The sequence below is a fragment of the Rattus norvegicus genome, chromosome 4 (assembly GCF_036323735.1).
Source record: "Rattus norvegicus strain BN/NHsdMcwi chromosome 4, GRCr8, whole genome shotgun sequence".
In the NCBI taxonomy this organism is placed as follows: Eukaryota; Metazoa; Chordata; class Mammalia; order Rodentia; family Muridae; genus Rattus; species Rattus norvegicus.
Window position 1 is genome coordinate 51,508,638 of NC_086022.1, and position 19,564 is coordinate 51,528,201.

The 19,564-nt window shown below is 42.7% G+C and overlaps 1 protein-coding gene across 3 annotated transcripts in view; it reads left to right on the plus strand.

Annotated features, from left to right (window-relative positions):
- Positions 1–19,564, plus strand: part of Cped1 (cadherin-like and PC-esterase domain containing 1) — a 272,944-nt gene that overhangs the window by 26,141 nt on the left and 227,239 nt on the right. For all 3 annotated transcript variants that reach the window (XM_039108608.2, XM_002729287.6, XM_039108607.2), the window contains one exon: positions 5,438–5,621. In XM_039108608.2, the coding sequence (XP_038964536.1) occupies positions 5,438–5,621 (184 nt within the window). The remainder of the gene's footprint in view (positions 1–5,437; positions 5,622–19,564) is intronic.

The window sequence follows — 19,564 nt, forward strand, 5'->3', positions numbered from 1 at the left end:
TGCTGGTGAAAGTTACAGTGCTCTTACTTAAATCAATGTTGGCTGAGGGGGGTGGAGGGGAAGGCATGGTAGCTTTCAAAATGAAATGATTGAAGAGTTGGAGACACGCTCTGCTCATTTCCGATCTGTGCTGTGCTCGAGCCCGCTGAAACAGAGGCGTGTCCTGTGGTTAGGGAAAAAATAGTGTGAGGAGAGAAATGCTGGATCCTTGTATTTCACTTGAGTGGCACTGATATATTTGGAAACATCCATCTCCCCCTTTCACCCAGACGCCTGTTTGTTTACTTTGGCCTAGTGAGGATCACACATTCCCTATAATCCCATGTGGATCAGAGGACATGGCTAGGCATAGTTCCAGACACCCCTTCTACGTTTATTTTTCAAATACATTTTTCTCAGGAGTCTCATCCCACTTTGCAGGTAAATTCTTGGAGTGTGTGGGCTAGTTGCCAACTTGCCACAAACCAGAGTTATTTGGGAAGAGGAAATTTGAGTGAGATGACGCCTCCATCAGATTGGCTTGTAAGCAAGTGATGGCGGAGCTGGGTGCGGGGGTGGGAGGGAGCATTTTCTTGATTACCGATTGGCAAGAGAGCCTACTGTGAGTGATGTCAAGCCCAGTCAGGCGGTTGCAGGTTGTATAAAAAGCAAGATGAGCAAGTCATGGAGAGCAAGCCAGTAAGCTGTGCCCTTTGTGGCGGTCTCTGTTGCAGTTCCTGCCTCTGGGTTCCTGCCTTGAGTTTCGGAGGTGGCTTCCCTCAACGATGGGTTGTACCCTGTAATCCAAATAAATTCTTCCCTTCCCCGACATGGTTTTGGTCAGTGTCTTATTACAGCAACAGGAAGCAAACTAGGACAAATAGTTTCTTCCTCCACAAAATACCATATTCTTCAGCAAGGGGGAATGACTGCTTTAAGTATGTTTTCCCCCCCAAAGTGTCCTGTACAGAAGGTGATTATGTGCTGTTGATTTTGGCTGCACCCGTCAGACTCATATGTGTCACACATAGTTCAGATTCAGAACATTTCCTTGGCTCCTCACGCTTAAGGATGAGACATTACTATTTTAAAAACACAAGCACAGTACTTGCTAGGTAGAAAGCATGGCTCTCCATGCTTTACAAGTCTTAACTCTTTCACCCTTGTAGCACTCCCAGAAGAGAGATACTGTCAAAGAACATATGAATAGTGCTACAAAGTCTAGGTGACAAGCTTGCATTCTCTACTTTCCCTGGGCTTTGCTCTGTACAGTTGCAGACAGCAATAGTTTGTAGCTAGGTTGCCAGCGTCTCCTCCCCCTCCTCCACCTCCTCTTACCCTCCCCTCCTCCTCTTTCCTTCCCCTCCCCCTCTTCATCTTTCCCTCCCCTCCCCCTCCTCATCTTCCTCCCCCTCCTCCTTCTCTTCCCTTTCCTCCTCCTCTTCCTCCCTCCTCCTCTTCCTCCCCTCCTCCTATTTCCCTCCCCTCCCCCTCCCTCCTCCTCCTCTTTCTCCTCCTCCTCTTCCTCTTTCCCTCCCCTCCCCTCCCTCCTCCTCTTCCTCCTCCCTCCCTCCCTCCCCCTCCTCCTCTTTCCTCCCCTCCCCCTCCCTCCTCCTCTTCCTTCTCCCTCCCTCCTCCTCCTCCTCCTCCTTCTCCTCCTCCTCCTCCTCCTCCTCCTCCTCCTCTTCCTCCTCCTCCTTCTCCTCCTCCTCCTCCTGTCTTCACATTCTCCTTTCCCTTCTTGGACAGCCTATTTGTGTACTGTGGCTAATACTGAACTGATCTTGATAGTCCTTCCTCAACTTCCGGAGTGCTGCAGTTGGGTATGTGCCACTGTGCCAGGCTAAGTCTAGTTCTTCTTTCCACGAATAGCCTTAGAGATTCTGCAGGACAGCTCATTAACTGAAATACCCTCTATTGTTAAGCATATGGCGAGTCCAGTGTACTGGGATAGACAGTAGAGACGAACCAATGAGGCGAGCCTAGCTCAGAAGGAAGCCACCTGGAGGAGAGATGCAAAACCCTTCCATACAGACTCTTAGTGATGCACAGTTTTATGTCAATTTGACATGAGCTACAGTCATCTGAGAGGAGGAGTGCTCAACTGAAAAATGCCTCCAATAAGAGTGGGCTGGAGGTGGGGTTGGGGATTTAGCTCAGTGGTACAGCGCTTGCCTAGCAAGCGCAAGGCCCTGGGTTCAGTCCCCAGTTCCGGAAAAAAAAAAAAAAGAGTGGGCTGGAGGCAAGCCTGTAGAGGATTTTCTTTATTAGTGAGTAATGTTGGTGGTGCCATCCCTGAGCTGGTGGTCCAGGGTTTCATAAGTAGGCAGGCTGAGCGAGACATGGGGAGCAAGCCCCTATATGGGACACCTCCATGGCCTTTGCATCATTTTCTGCCTCCAGATTCCTTCCTTGAGTTTCTGTTCTGCCTTCTATTGATGGTGAACAATAAACCACATAAACCTTTTGCTCCCCCAAATTGCTTGGGTCATGGCTTTTCATCACGGCAATAGTAACCCTAACTAAGACACTGACAGAAGTAGGCATCTCAATTAAAAAACTTTCAAAGATAGATAGTGATTGAATGTTTGGGCATTTGGTGTATCGATGACATGATAAGGGGCTCTGAAGGCAGAAGGCACGGTGACATATAAAGAACGAAATGGGGAAGCAAGTGTGACAATAATTGGGTTATATGACCAGTGATGGAAGACAGCTTCTAACAGCCTTGGATGCTCTAGAACGGAGTGGATTTAGGGGCTGGAAAGACGCCTCGGTGGTTACCAGCAATTACTGCTCTTCCAAAGACCAGAGTTTGGTTCTCAGTTTGGTTCTCATGTTGGGTGGCTCTCAACCACTTAATCTCCAGTTCCTGGAAACCTGGAGCCCCGGACCTTGGCTAGGCAGCACGGTGGAGCTGGGTCTGAAGGAATGGGTGGGGGTGAGCCACTTCCCACCCCTTTCCTATCAAGGGCATGAAGGCAAGAGAGCTGCCCCGGCCTCCTGCTGATGACTACATTGGTTGGCTTAGCCAGAGTCATTCTAGGGAGCTTGTCTTGATGTGCAGTTATGGGAGAGACAGCAGGCTTGTTGTTGTAAAAATATAAAAAATAAAAAAGGTATAGTTTGTCTTTTACCCGGCTAGGTCCCCACCATGGTGCCCCAAGATATCTGCCAGATATCTTGGCGGAATCACATCCCAACTCCGCGGCGGCCCATTGTCTCCTGCCGCCGCACATTTTCCTACACTTAAACCGTCACATAAAAGAACACACAACACAATAATCTTAGATCCAATTGATAAGATATAATTGCCCACTTAAACATACAAAGCCCGGTACCATCCATTCCTTAGGAACATTGATAACAACCTGTAAATACACAGAGCAGAATCTTAATGTCACCTGCCATATTGTCCTGCCACGGCTTCTCCCTCTCCCTCTTTCCTGTCTCTACCTTTCTGTCCTAGTCTCCTCCTCTTCTTTCAAACTTCTCTCCTGCCCATCCTTCCTTCTCATCCAATGACAGGCCTCCTTCTATTTTGTGCCTGCCTCACCTGTGACATCATCCTACACAGGCTAACCCGCTCAGCTACCAACCAGGCCCAGGTTCAGATCTCTGAATGTGCCCACCCCATAACCTGTATCATCTGTGAATGATTGGGCCGCTTGAAAGGGCCCATCCTGCTGATCCAAAGCTGCAGGATCTCCATGAGCACAAAAGGCAACAACAGGATAACTATAAGAAGTCAGGATGAGGATCCAATGTTGGTGTCTCAAAAGTCAGAGATATTGAACCAGACCAGTGCCTGATGGCATTTGCAAGTGAAGAAGTGTGGACAGAGGGATGTGCTGTTGAGACACACTACAGCTTCCAAGATCAGATGTTTTCTATGCTTTGGTATTTTGCTCTTTGTTTGTTTGTCAAAGTTTTATTTTGGTGGGGAGGTTGTAAGTGTTGGGTTAGAAACCTCGGTTTGCATCCAGACAAAACACAGCAGGCCAACATAGTTCCACATGGAAAGGTTTAATGAGAGAAGAGTGGAAGAGGAGAGGCGTAAAGGCCGGCCATGAGCATGTGGAGGGAAGGGGGAGGGGAATGGGGAGAGAAGGGACAAAGGGGAAGATGGGAAGAGGGCTAGAGCAAGAGAGCAAGAGCAGGAGAAGAGCAATGAGAGTGAGGAGGGGGCAAGCAGCCCCTTTTATAGTAAGTCAGGCATACCTGGCTGTTGCCAGGCAACTGTGGGGGTGGAGCTTAGACAGAATGCCAACAGCAAGGGCAAAGGGTGGATATATGGGGACAGGAAGATAAACAGGACTAGGGTGCATGATGGGAAACTCACAAAGAATCAATAAACATTTTTAAAAAATAACAACAAAACCAAGAATTGATTCCGCTTCATTCCCGTACGTCTTCTTCGCCTTCCCGTCTCTGGCCTTTCATACCTCTTGCTTAACCACCGTCTACATTCATCACCTCCAAGACTAAGCCAACCTCGTTTTATCAAGCCTTACTCTTGAGTTTCAGAAAAATGTTCAGTTTCTGCCAGGAAGAGATTATACATGAATTTAAACTTCTGCCACTTTCTACTTGTGTATTCAAAAATGCCTTTTATTCATGGAATGGCTTAAGCAGTGTAGTGAGGAAAAAGGAATGTGTATTCGTGGAAGCGATAAGCTACGGGAAGAGCCCTGAATCACTAAGTCCCAGCAACTCTTATCGGCTCACGTGTAAGACCCTCCCTGGCTCACGAAGATACCGTCAGCCTTGCTCTATCATAATTGAGAAAAACAACAGAGGATTGGTCATGTTTGTCATTAAGGAAACAAACGACAAGACAAAGCCAATTAGCTTCAAGCTTAGAGTTCAGTCCATCATTGCTGGGAAGGGCATGGTAGCAGGACTGGCTAATCATAAGGTATATAGATAGATACAGGACCCAGAGAGATATAAATGCTGACATGTGGCTTGCGACTCCTTTGCATAGATGCCCAGAGGTTTGTCTGACCTGTGACTCTAGATCCTGTCAAGTCAACCACCAATATTCGCCCCCATAGACATCGCTGACAGCCTTTCAGCTTTGCCTCCTATCAACAGTGTCCCAAGCGCAGGCCCTGTCCTCTCTGAGTCCCCGTCCTCTATGACATTTGCCTAGATGAGATAAAACATAACGCCACTGGGACTCCTTTGATGTCAGTCATTACTGTTAATTTAGGTTTGTGGCTTCCCTGTCTTTCTAGGCACCAGTTTTCCCCCAAGGAGCTCTGTGTTTTTAAACATTCATTTTTGCACAACAGCGAGAGCCACTTCAGTTCACCTTCAGTGCCTTCCTGCAATTGTCTCTGTCCTTGTCACAGTGATAACTTTCTGAATGGCCTTGGAGTGTAGGGACCGTGGCTTTCGATGGAAACGAATTGCTTTCTCACCTTGGATTTTGATGCCTTCTATCTCCTCTTAGATTGAAGAATTGATTGAGAGACACTTTGGCGGTCGCAGCAGAAGGGCTGTCCTCCATAGACCTCCATCTTCCAGTGGAGCAGAGCTTCAGACACACCAGAACCTCCTTGCTCAGCATGGCTACAGTGTGGTCACTGTGGAAGAAAGACTTGGTGGTAATCCGGGCCTGGAGCTGCTGGACCAAGGTCAGAATAATAAATGACTCTCAAAGTTACTCAACGCATCAATGGGTTCTAGAGTATGTTGTTTATCTTCTTTCCCTCAAACTGTTTCATGAAACAAGATTTTATCCACGATCAAACATCTCATATCCTACACCCAGCTTCTGTGTCTCTCTCTTTTTTTTATTACCTTTTCCTCAGTCTTCTTTAGTTAGATCTCTTTATTCTTGAAATTATTCTGTTTGTATTTCTGTAGCATTTTCGAGTCACATAGCCCGTATTTAAATGCTACATTAAAAATGTTTATGTTTATGAGTGTGAATACATATTCTGCCTAGCACCAAACTGCTCCATATTTTAAGGAAATTGCCACTTCATTTGACTGCAAGTAGAATGCGCTAGAAATTGTTTTTGCAAAGCCAGTTGAAATGGGATTCACAGATGGCTCTAAATATGAGAGTGGTAAGGACATTTATTATGCACGCCATTAGTCATCAAGGATTTTCATTCCTATCATTTGGAGAGAAAATTAAGAGACAAGTTTGTTCAATAAATTATTTGAAAGAAAATTAGTAGATGACGAAGGTTGAGAGGGCGAAAGACGAACAGAGACTAGCTCTCCGACAGCCGAACACAGGGCAGGTGCCAGGCTAACCTTCGTACTTGCTACATTATTCAACACTCTCCGTCACTGCCTGACCAAGACTGAGGAACATGAATTCTCTTCACATTCCAAGAGAGGAAACTGTGTCTTTCCAGAAAGAGATGGCCCATAATGGTGCAAGGAAAGGATGGACGGGAGGCCCCGAGTCCCACTCTAATTTCCTGTTATCTTCCTTCTTTGTCCCTCAGCTGCCGTAGTCTCTTGTGGCTCATTATAAGGCCCAGAACTCATGGGACCTACACTAATGCAGACTGTGCAAGAAGCATAAGCCAGTCACATTTTCTTTTTTATAATGACACAATATAACCATCCCTCAGTGCCCACAGAGGATTGCTTCCAATACTCCCTACAGATACCCAAATCCCTTCTGTGAAATAGGGTAGTCTTTGCTAATAGCCCTCCCACATATTTTTTGAATCGCTTCTAGATCATTTATAATAGCCAATGTAATGAAAATACAACACGCATAGTTATTATACATAGAGCATTGTTCAGGAAATGCTGACAATGGGAACTCTTCACTTTCAATGAATATGTGAGCAGTAAAAAAAAAAATCGTCACAGTAGGATTCGTGGAAGTGAAATGCTAAATATGAAAAGGTTGTGTGTGCATCTGTTGCTTTTTTGTTTTCTTTTCTTTTTTCTTTTCATAAGAAAGGCAAAAGGAATAGTCTGAATTGACTGCTGTTTTCCATGGTAGCTTCCTTTGGTAGAGAATAGTCAGATTCTGGTACCCAAATACTGAGAAGCAAGCTGGCTTCTCAAGAAGTGTGGCATTCCTTGCCTGGCTGGTGGGGATCAAAGGAAGTTGGCAAGATGTTTCTGAGAAAGATGGATGACACTTGACCTTGTTCACCCTTCACACTTGGCTGGTGAAGGTCTCAGGGACTAGAACCGGTGAAGATCTGTTTGATGAGAAGGCAGCCTTAAGGTGTTGAGAGTGCTGTTTGCAAGGCAGGCCTCTAAGAATGCAACGTACTATCTTCTAAGAGGGGCTTAGAAATCCAAGCCAGCGACCTCTACTTACAAACAAGAGAAACATACAGGAATATGTAAGAGAAGAGCTGAAAACAATATCGGTGACCTCCTTTAAGTTGTGCCTGGTTCAGTTCTATTACAAGGGAACAAGCTAAAGTTGTGGAACGTTTGGAAACGACATCATTAAAACCTCATTAGAATACGTTTGGATGAAGAAAATATACAAACTGTTCAACATCTCTCTTATCCCACACTGAGCAGTGTCTTTGCCTAGCACTTCCCCATTATGTGACCAGCATTCCCATTGTCACAACAAGGGCCCCCGATGACATGCTACTGCTGTCTAAAATTCCTATATTGCACCATGTTTTGATGCTGCCCCTGACTTAGGGTACACACGGTGTGGGCCATCTGTGCCTTTTGCCTTCAATTCCATTTTAAATTTCCCCAGCTGCAAAACAGAGGCATTGCATCACCTCTTCCCCTTGATGTCTGTGAGTCAGTTTGACACAAACTAAGGAGAATTGTTTTGCAGCTTCCAAGTTGGACAAAAGTGCAAAGGCAGCTCGGAGAAATAGAACCTGGCAGCCAGAGGAGCTGCTGGGCCCGATAACCAGATAATTGCACCACGTCACCAGCAGCCATCGTGAAGGAGCTGATTCAATTCCCCTTCCCACAGAGCCCCAGATCTAAAAGCATCCTCTCAGCTGAGTTTTGTGTTCCTTTACTCTGTTGCCTATTGCCACCAGCAATAGGAATCAATTTCGCAATATGTGAAGTATGAAAATTGATTCTGGTTCTTAATTTTTTTTTCTCCCTTCACTGTGGAGCACGGGGCAGAGAACACCTGAACTGAAACAACCCTGTGATTCTAATCTAACATATACCGTCTATGGGATTAAAAGAGAAATGACAACTTATTTTATACGAACCTCAATTTAACCTATAAGCTGTATTTGAACTATACTTGGGGCACACTCTACAGAAATGCCTCTTCGGAATGGGATTCTCGTGTTTCTTTTGCCAGGACACATTGACTGCCATGTTATCTCACCTCCTGTGCATGAGCAGAGCAGGAACTTGTACTGGTGTGTGTGTGTGTGTGTGTGTGTGTGTGTGTGTGTGTGTGTGTGTGTACTTAGGCCCTGAGGCTGAACAATTTGAAGGACCTGGAGCCCAGCCCTGTCCTAGATGCCTTTTACTCTGTCTTTGCACTTCCTTCCTGGGACTAACCCACAGTCTGAAAATAGGACATTAAAACCAAAGTATGCCCAGGCAGCAGAGGGCACGGCATCAGGCTGATGTGTTGATAGAGTGCATTTGTGGACGAAGGGAAGTAAGTGTGAGATCTATTTTCTTCTTTTTTAAAAAACCATGCCCTTTCTACCTGCTCTTTTCCCCTGCCCTAACTTTGCTCTGATCACTCTACTGAGTTCTCTTTTTATGCCAGCCATTAAGGAAAAGGTGGCCTTCTTCCAACTTAGAGTCATTTCTAAAAGCCTTTACAGGATGATCAAAAAGAATAAAAGTTAGGGAAAAAATATAAAAGGGTCATGGGCCAGCCAGGCAACATTCTAACTTCTGGGTTTTTTTGTTTTGTTTTTTTTTAACTCTGTTTTTATTTTCATTGTGTTTTATGTGGGCAGGTGCTTTGCCTGTATATATATGTCTGTGTGTTGCTTGTGTGAATGTCAGATCCTCTGGAACTGGAGTTACTGACGGTTGTGAACTTCCTACGTGTGCTGGGAATAGGACCCTAGTCTTTACAGGCAGCAGGCAGCACTTGTTACCACTGAGCCATCTCTCTTGCCCCTGGCCTTGTAGTTTGTTTGTTTGTTTGTTTGTTTTTAAATAATATTAAATAAACGCCCTGTAAGAGAAAAAGTCGGCAGTCGTAAAGTAGGACGTGAACGTCATGGATTCTCCTTCCCTAGCGGTTAATTCCATCTAGGGGCACATGAGAAATTGATGAGTCCCTTCGTGAAGAACACAAGCTGGGATTCTATGGGTGTAAGTCTTTGCAGCTCTGGATCTCTGGTAGCCATAATATTTACTTCTAAGTAATACATGAAGGGATCTAATCACGTCCTCCAGCCCTGTTTGAGAAGGAGCCAATAGAATCCTGCCTACATTTTACCTCAACCATGTTTCTAGGATGGATCCTGAATTGTATATGCTAAAAACACATACGTGCGACTCTTACGGGCACCCAGGTTAGGGACACCGATCTAAGGGGTAGATCAAGGAGCAACAGTTCTCAGGGTTGAATTTTAGAAAGAAAAAATATGGAAAACCCTGCTCGCTGCTGTGCCGTTATATTGATTATAATTTAACAGTGTAGGTGTTTACAGTCACCATTTCATCTTTACACTGGCTCCGAGAACAGCACAAGGACAATAGTCCCTTTAGAGCTAAGTCTATAAAATGTCACAGATGGAAAACGTACTTTCATGGCCTTCTAATTCCTTGCTTTTGAAAAATAGACCATATGTCCTTGCATTCAGGGGAGCAGATAATTCTCTAAGGAAAAGATACTCTCTCTCCCACCACTCAGGTACTATTTAATAAATCAGTGAGTTAGTGCATAGTGGCCTAAAAGAGAGTCGATGTTTGATGTAAAACATAGAAGTTTATATAAAAAAGTAGAAGCTTAAATAAAATGTGCCCTAGAGACTCTGACTCCGAGTAGTTTTCGTACTGGATCAGAATTATTCATCTGTGCTTGAGGAATTTTCAACTTTCAAACACTTTGTAGGCTTTCACATTCTCTGTGTTACAGTCCAAACCTGGTCTCAAAGCTGCAGAATTTGAAAAATATTAGTGTTTTCATACTTGAGGGGTTTCCATGGAATGCTTTCTGAAGAAAAACAAAAAAAGTAATAGGCCTTACTTGCCAAGGTTGGCCAAATCTGGTCCATTGCCTGTTTGTGCAAATAAAGCTTTATTGGAACACAATCACACTCTTTACTTCTCAGGTCGTGTTTAACGACAATGGAGTTGATTATTTGCAGTGGATGTTGCATGGTCCTACTCCCTAAAATTTATATGGGTGCACCTTTATGGAAAGGTTATTTTGACTGATGTATCTAGATGGATAATTGGATGTGTCTTGATCCGATAACAAACTGACAATTGGAACCTAGGTTTGTTGAGATTGTCTGCTTTTTATAAGCTGCAACAAACCTCACTCAGGAAGAATTCTTTGGTTTGCAATAAAGCAGATAATAAAACAAGTACCAAAATGGAGACATGCCCACATTGGAAATTCCTTCTTAGCAACAATAGTGTAAGCTAAGCTTTGCTCTGCATTCTCCAAAGATCTGGAGCAACAGCTGAAAATTTGCAGAAGAAAGGAACAGGTGCTACATCCATTCCTTCCAGCCTCACACAGGACCCACTCGTATATATGTATATGTGTATATGTATATGCATATATGTGTATGTGTATATGTACATGTATATGTGTATATGCATATGTATATGGGTATATGCATATATGTGTATATGTACATGTATATGTGTATATGTGTATATGCATATGTGTATGTGTATATGCACATATGTGTATATGTACATGTATATGTGTATATGTGTATATGCATATGTGTATATGCACATATGTGTATATGTACATGTATATGTGTATATGCATATGTATGTATATATGTATGTGTGTGTATATAATCAACAGAAGAGTTTTAAAAAGAAAAAATAAACAACAGTAAGTAATGCAGTGGTTCGGGGGCCGGAGAAACAACTCTATTGAAAAATAAATTGCAAACCTTGATTCTTACAGAACCCTCCAGAAAGGGCTGGAGCATCCTAAGTCAATGGGTTTCAGCGAAACCATCGCTCTGAGAGGCAGGGCCTTACTATATTAGTACTGCTCAGTGTTTGTACTAACATTGAACTTGACCCATCATGTTCTGAAGAATCATCTTTTAAAACCAGGCTCTAAGACGGCCTGTTGCTTCTTAATGTAATTTACCCAAATGTCATCTTGGGAAATACAATAAAAGACTTAGTTTATGGAGTGAAGAGATACAGCCCCTAATCAATACAAAAACTATAGTAAAGAAGGAAAAAAAAATACTCCCTTTCCTGTACCAGGGTTATAGGCATGAGCCGCCATATCTGGTTTGTTTAATATGTTTTGGTATTTTAATTTACATTCACTTGTTCTTTCAAACTAGTCAGATATACGTAGGTTAGAGTCAAACACATGGATGTGCTTCTGCACGTGGTGTTCACATTTTATCTAGGTTTGAAATGTGTGTTTAGTGACTTCTCAAAAGCTGTTTCTTAAGGTTACACAGAAGGAAGTTCCCCCTGCAGATGTTTCTTCAGCATCTTACTCTTCCGATTTTCATCTACAACAGTTAAAAGACTATTCAAAATTTTCTTTACTGTTTGCACTGATTTAAGTTATGTGCGAGTTCCTTCTGCTATTGCTGTGGCACGTGCTTTAAGTGGAACAGCCTGCGGGAGGTAGGTCCTGTCTTCGCTCACCATTCAAGGTATAGTCCATCATTGCTGGGAAGTCAGGAGGAAGGGGCGTGAAGCAGCTGCTCACAGGGCATTCACCATCAGCAGCAGAGATAGATGAATGCGGCAACTGTCCAGTATCCTTTCTCTACTTATAGAGTCTGCGATCCCAGACAGGAAACGGCACCGTCCACAGTGGGCCAATCTTCCCACATCAATTCACTAAATACCCTAAGAATGATCCCTGGCAGACATGCCCACAGTCTTGTCTCCTAGATTCTAGATCTGTCTAGTTGATAATTAATATTGGCCATCCCTAGTACTAAGCACTTAACCACCAAAACGTCTTCTGCAGAGGACTGATGGGCTCAAGTGATCAAAAACGTAATCTATAGAGTCAGACAGAAGCAGAGTTGTGGTCCCTAGGCTTGGCTTAACACTGTTAATGGGTATATACATGCAAATTGACTCTGGAGAACAGTGTATAATGCTCTAAGGATGGTAGATAATATCGTTATTGTGGGATCCAGTTACAGAGAGGAGCATATGATGTTCGTCTGTGGGAAAGCGGATGTAAACTATGACCTGGCACACGGGTGTGGGCACCGAGGGTTAACTAAACATTCTAGATGTTTTTCAAGTTGGACGATGTCAACCTACATGTTCTCCTGAGTTCGTCTGGATTAGAAACAAACTTTAGACACATTGTCTTAGGATACCCTACACATATATACAGTCTGGAAACTTCCCAAATTCAGAAATACAGTTTTCTGCTCATCACTTAAAAGCATTCCTTCCACATAGAGGTGTTTATTGACTATAGAAAGAATGGAAGATTTAAAAGTACACCACTCTAGGCTTCAAGACTGACTATCTCATGGAATTTATCTTACAGTTTACTTTGTAAACTATTTATTATTTATTTTGATTTTTTTTTTTTTGAGATTTCTGTCGATAGCTCAGGCTGGCCCGGCTAGTCTCAAACCCACACTTCAGTTTCCTTGGCTTAGCTCTTTATTCTTTATACAACATTAGAAGAGCACTGCTATTCTACTCATGGATTAATCTGGTGTCATGGCAAGAACGACACAAATGTAACAAGGGCATGCCATGGAGCCTGGACTTCATATGTCATCTAAGTTCAGATTAGAAACTTAAAAAAAAAAAAAAAAGACTACTGTGCTCTTTGTGCAGGGTCTGCGAGAGTTTTCAAGAATCTCTTCTCCTCTTTGCCTGCTGCTTTGAGGAGAGGCCAGATGGGTTCAAACAGACTTAGATGCAGGTACTCTAATCTTTGCACAGGTAAATGGACACTAGAAATGTCAGAGCAGGACATGTGGATTTGGAGAGGCCACAATCTTAGAATGCTACAATTCTGTAAGGCAAGGCAGCAAGGTAGCGAATGGTATTGCCTAAAGATGTTTTCCCCTGAAGAGAATATAAAAGTGAGGTTTTTGTTTGATTCTGTGAACCTAGAAAGAAGCAAGAATGATTCCATATTGTCCCCAGGGCCTGTCTATGTCCTCTGTGTTATTCTTGGCAGTTGCAATGTTAAAGGCATAGTGCAAAAGATTCATTCTGTGCTATTTTAATACCTTCCTTTCACAAAATATATTTTATCTGTTTTTCATATTTTTATCTGTAAAGTATCCCGCCAGAGCTGAGGACTGAACCCAGGGCCTTGTGCTTGCTAAGCAAGTGTTCTACCACTGAGCTAAATCCCCAACCTCTGTCAGTTTTGTCTTTTTTTTTTTAAACAAGATATATTTTATGAGCTAGGATTTTCATAATGTATTCTTCACTCAAGCAAAAAGACCAAAACTAAAACAAAATAATAGATTTTTAAAATGCACCATCAAATTCCTCATTTTTATAACATCCAGGTACTGTTTAGAAAATCAGCCTTAATTCACAGAATGGTGCAGTGCCTAAAGGAGAATAGATATTTTCTCAGAATTATTGACCTCCTTTCAGGGTACACTCCAGAAAATTCTGACAGAATATATATTTTTTGTCAAGTCAGAATTATTTACAGATCCTTGAAGAAGATATATTTCTCCAGCTGTAGCAGAAATCAGACTGTGGCAAGAATTGGAAAATAAAATCTAGTGTATTCCTATTGCAAAAACTCTTTCTAGGGGACCCTCCTGCAGCTGAACCAATATATTTGCATTCCCGTTTTTAACAAGAGGATTTCCAGCAAGGTTTGTTTGTTGTAACTCTAGACTAAGGCTGAGCACGCATAACCCAGTCAGAATTATCCTAATGGAAAAGTCCATCTCTTAATTAACTTCAGAAAGTTTGGGTGGAACAGAACCAAGTCTCTGGTACAGTTGAGAGTTGAGTTACCGCATTGGATAGGAAGACTAGTAAATGACCACCTCCCAGCTTATGATACAGTAACAGAGGGAGAGAGGAGGAGGAGGAGGAGGAGGAGGAGGAGGAGGAGGAGGAGGAGGAGGAGGAGGAGGAGGAGAGAATGAATGAATGAAAAGAGAGAACACTAGATGAAACGTTAAACTTCTTGTTGTTGGGGTTCATTTCTTTCGTCTTAGCTTTTATCTGGTAATGTAAGGACAGAGGAGAAGAATGCAGGACAGGAAGGAACAGACAATCACCACTCCGGCCCGCTTTGGAGCTAGTTCCCTTTGGCTGTTTGTACATATGCACTGCAGGCGCTTTCATTGATAACTGAAACCCCAGAGTCTAATGAACTTCTTGTTTCTTTTCCTCCCCCTCCCCCACTACCAGTACCTGGCCGCTCTCCTGGCTTTAATTTGCTGTGTAACTATTTAGCAGGAAGACAAAAGAGCAAAGGCCACATTTTAAAAGGCGCAGTGTGTTTTGCCCCATCGATGTTTCACCTAGAACCCATCTCGCATGCGCTTTTTATTATGTGAGTAATGGGCTCAGGGCAGTATCGGAAGTGCTTCTGAACTCTAACTAATCAAACCAGGGCTTTAAAAAAAAGAGTAAGAAATCGAATCAAAGAAACTTATAAAGCTGCACCGTTCTATTTTATTGTATTATGACACTCAGTAATTGCGTGCCCAGGTTTATTGTTATTTTCCTCGGTGCTTATGGAAATACTGATGTATTTACAACCAAACAGAATTTGTTCCTTTAATTGGCACAGTGGAGCACAAGGCATTGTTTATGTAGCCTTAACTCCATTGACTTGCTTACACTTGAGTGCAATTTACTTTAACTTTGCAAAATTCTTTCTTATGTATAAAAGTTGAGCTTGGAGTGAGCTTCTGCTTGGATGTTTCCTCTCCTCTCCACAGTACAAAGGAAACAGAAAGCTAGTGTCCATTGCTCTCTTTCTCTCTTTCTCTCTCTTTTTTAAAAGCACGGTCAAAACTAAACTGCTTCCTTAAGTGAATTCATTCTTGTAAAGAAAATAGCAACCAGATGTGTACTGAAATCATAGCGTTTCTCCCTCAAGCCCAGCTTCTTGGTAAATGTTTGATCTTCATAGGAACCAGATTGGGTATATGAATTTTCCAAAGCCGGGAACTATTTAATAATACTTTGAAGATATTTTCTCTCAACTATTTTGTTCAATGTACTTTTTCTCAACTTACAGCATTTTTTTATAAAAAAGATACAACATTGAAGTCTTTATGAATAACTTATTTCAAGGCATTATTCCTTTCATATAGCTTTAGAATGGAAGATTTACAAACAATAAATTAGATTTTTTCTTTTTTTTTTGGTTTTGCCCTAGACTAAACTGCTTTAAATGGCAGATGTGATTTGCAAAAATAAGTAGTATCTGGACTATATTTAGATTGAGGAAAGACTCCCAGAAAGAAAAACAAACTCATCTGGGAGCTTTCAAGGCACAGTGTTTGTACACTGTCTGACGGGGAGGCTGGGACTCCAAATTAGAGTGTGTGCCCATTTCACTAATGAGGATTCACTAATCACTTCATTAGGGATGAAATGCCTGAAATACTTGGACTATTTTTATTCCAATTTAGGAGTTTGGCAACCTCACACCATATTCCCAAAGCAACCTGTTAATATTGTACAGCTTTTACTTTCTAATCTCAGTATGATAACACGGTTGAAACTGCCTCAAACAATTTTTTGAGAATCCCACTTCCTCAAATAAATTAAGATCACCCCTTGATGTCCTTTCAAACTTTCAGCTTCTCTAGCTTAAGAGCACTCTGTGTGTGTGTGTGTGTGTGTGAGTGTGTGTGTAGGTGTGAGTGTGAGTGTGTTTGAGTGTGAGTGTGTGTGAATGTGTGTAGGTGTGAGTGTGTGTAGGTGTGAGTGTTTGAGTGTGTGTGTGTGAGTGTGAGTGTGTGTATGTGTACGTGTGTGAATGTGTGTGAGTGTGTGTGTAAGTGTGATTGTGAGTGTTTGAGTGTGAGTGTGTGTGTGTGTGTGTGTGTGTGTGTGTTGCCATACAGCCTACACAGTAAAGAGACAGAGTAGGGGACAAAGGATGTCTTCTCTTTGGTGGTCCCACACAAGTTCAGCTCCTGTCTTTTACCATAGCTGGTTCCTGAAATCACACTTTTTTTTCTTTTTTCTTTTTTTCAGAGCTGGGGACCAAACCCAGGGCCTTGCGCTTGCTAGGCAAGTACTCTACCGCTGAGCTAAATCCCCAACCCCGAAATCACACTTTCAAATCCCACTCCCCCCACAAAAACATCCAAACATACCAAACAAACAAACAAAAAAGCCAAACAAATAAAAACTCCTTTTGATACAAAATCAGATGCCTGCCTTTATGGGTGAGTTATTTTTGGTGTAAGAACACAATTGAATGTATGATATCAGTGTTTGTTAAAAGTTATATAATTATTTAAAAAATATAAAATTAAACATTAATGCAAGTTCACTGAGATAATTTCTCAGTTCTCTGAATCTTATCCTGGAATTGTCAAATCTGGGGAACACTGATAAATTGAAAACCACCTTTGCCCCAGGAGCAGCTATGGAGTAGACATGTTGCTAGTCCTTTTCTCTTTGAATTGTTCATGCTGTCTTAGCTTTTTGCTCTCAAATTTTTTTAGTGTTGCTTGTATGTATATGCTTTTATGGCTGACTGCTTGGTATTGGAAAAGCAAACAGGGTCTCACATCTGGGGACACTAATTCTCCCTCTCTCAGCACTCATGGTTTGCCTCTTTATGGCTTGACACCCATGAGAGTTCTCTTATCTATGCTGGCAAGTCAGTTGGTGTTGTTATTGTGTGGGTTTCATTTAGGCAGCCATATTGTTGAGATGTCATGCGTATGGCTTCCCTGCTATATCTAAAAGACACAATCTCACGGTGGACTTCCTGGTCCTCTGGGTCTTACAGTCTTTTAACAGCTTGCACGGTGTTCCCTGAACCGTACTTAGAGGTGTGCAACAATGTCTCTGTGTTGGCTGTAACCAACCTCTGTCTTATTGCACTAAAACTGAATGAACAGGAAAGAAATGTCACCTGGCACTATCAACTATGGCTAGTGGAGTCATGGATCTTAGAGAACAACCTACTACTGTCATTTTCCTAAACCATTATCACTCCAAACTGCCTTCTCAGTGAGTAACTTATACCCATGAGTAACTGTAGCTCTCAGCCTTCACCAAAGAAGCATCTTTTTGGAGAAAATGGAGACCACTACGGAGAGTCACAATGGCTCCTTCCATCTTTTAAACACCCTCCTCCTTGTGTTCTTCCTCCAAATTCTCCGAAACATCTATCCTTTTGCTCCTTATCTTGACATTCCATCGATATTTTTTCTACTTTGCAAGTTCAGTAATTTACTTACTGAACCTACATATCCTTAAACAGCGTAAATCATAATCCGCCGGCTACAGGTAAACTTTTGAGAGGCAAGCAGTAGGCAACTGTCAGAAAGGCATTGTTTATTTGGTACCTTGCCTGGACACACGTGACACAGAACGGACACACAGAATGGATCTTGCCAGCACCATCTGCTGTTCTTGTTTGACATGCTTCTGTACCGAGTTCTATATTCCATGTCCCTCCTAGGGACGACAGCTCAATGTCAGACTCTTTCATTCCCCAACAACACACTTCTGTCTGTCGAGGATTCCTGTGCTGGGTGCCTCCACCAGGGCACCAGCATCCTGCAGTTGCTTTGCTGTACCTTCTTATTTGCTTCTTAAGTAAAGCGTGGGGCCCAGGCATTTCTACGCCATGGTGTCTAATGCTTCCGTCTCCCTGCTCTAGCTTGCCTGTTCACATCTCTGAATAACTTAAGGAGGTCGAAATATTTTAAGCCAATGCCCAGGTCTCACTGGAGGAAATTAAATAAGAATTTTCTGGTAAGGGACTGGAGGTAGATACCATTATTTTTTAATGGATTTCCTAATGACATTAACGTATATGTAGAATGGTGAACTACAGTGATTTTCTCGATCACATTCCAAAGCCTTCTACATGGACTGGCTGTTAGGGTTTAAATCTCAGCCCGTGCCCAGACAGAACACACCAAGCCAACATGGTTCCATGTGGAGAGGTTTAATGAGAGAAGAAGAGAGGAGAGGAAAGGTCGGCCATGAGCATATGGAGGGAAGGGGAGGGGGGATGGAGAGAGAAGGGACAGGGACAGAAGGGAAGACAGCAGAGGAGGGGAGAGGGCAAGCAGCCCCTTTTATAGTCAGGCACAGCTAGTTGTTGCCTGGCAACTGTAGCGGGGAGCATACCTGGCTGTTCCCAGGTAGCTGTGGGGGTGGAGCTTAGATAGAATCCGAACACTGGCTGTTCAGACTTTTATTTCCTAGTGCTTCCTCTTGTGTAAATCTAGGTTTTCTTTTTTTTCTCCCAATAGAAGGGTCACATATAAGAAGCTAGGGAAAGACTTGTTCCCACATCCTTTCTGTAGGCTGGCTCTGACTCAATCTAAGGACCTCCTATTGGGTCTCACTTTAAAAATATTTCAAGCCAGTCCACTCCACTACAATAGGGACCAGGATTCCAATACTCAAATATTCCCAGGACATAAGAGCCATACACGAATCACAGCATTTCCAGTATGTGATTTCTTAAACTCTACAAATACATTAACTTCCCCATAACTGTTTCTTGAATTAAAAAACAATAAATTTACTGTCTGAGACCTCGTCATGCTTCATCAATACATCTCTGGTGCCTAGAGAATGTTTTGTGCTATTTTAAAAACAATTTCACATGTTTGTCTAATCTCTCCTTCTATAGCATAAACAACATAAACTGAAAATATTTTATTACCCAGTTATATGGTATTCTCCATAGCATACCATAGCATAGCACCTTTCATATACTCAATGGATGTGCACATAACTATTCCGAGGAAAGAACTCACCTCTTTCCTGGTAAAGGCTCTCTGGAACCTTGTTGTGACTTCCCTTCTGTTTTCTAAGAAACAAAGAGTTTACCAACAAGGTAATAGTAACGACCGCAGCTTTCAGTTATTTCTTGAAGAAAAAAATGTGAAAGGCGTATATATTTATGGAGCAAAGTATTCCCCCTTGGAACAGAGAATTCTTGGAATTCAAAAAATCTTTGTAGCATGCCACTTCCTTATCAGACTGATCAAGCAGAGACGGAGGGCACAGAAGACAGAGAGGTCTCGGGTGGAGCAGACTTGCATTTCCACCTGTTAGGAGCACTTTTTCTGATCGGCAGCAATTAAAGGGAACCCCTGTCTGTTTGCTAAAAACATATGTTGGTAGCGCTCCACCGTGGTACCTGCTGATTTGCCAGGACCATCCTTCTCAGACTTGGCAGGCAGTGGAACTGTCTGGAAGACTTGTTAGTTGGCAGACTATGAACTCGGCTCTTAGAGGATCTGACTCAGTGGGCTTGGGAGGCAGGTTAAGAATGTGG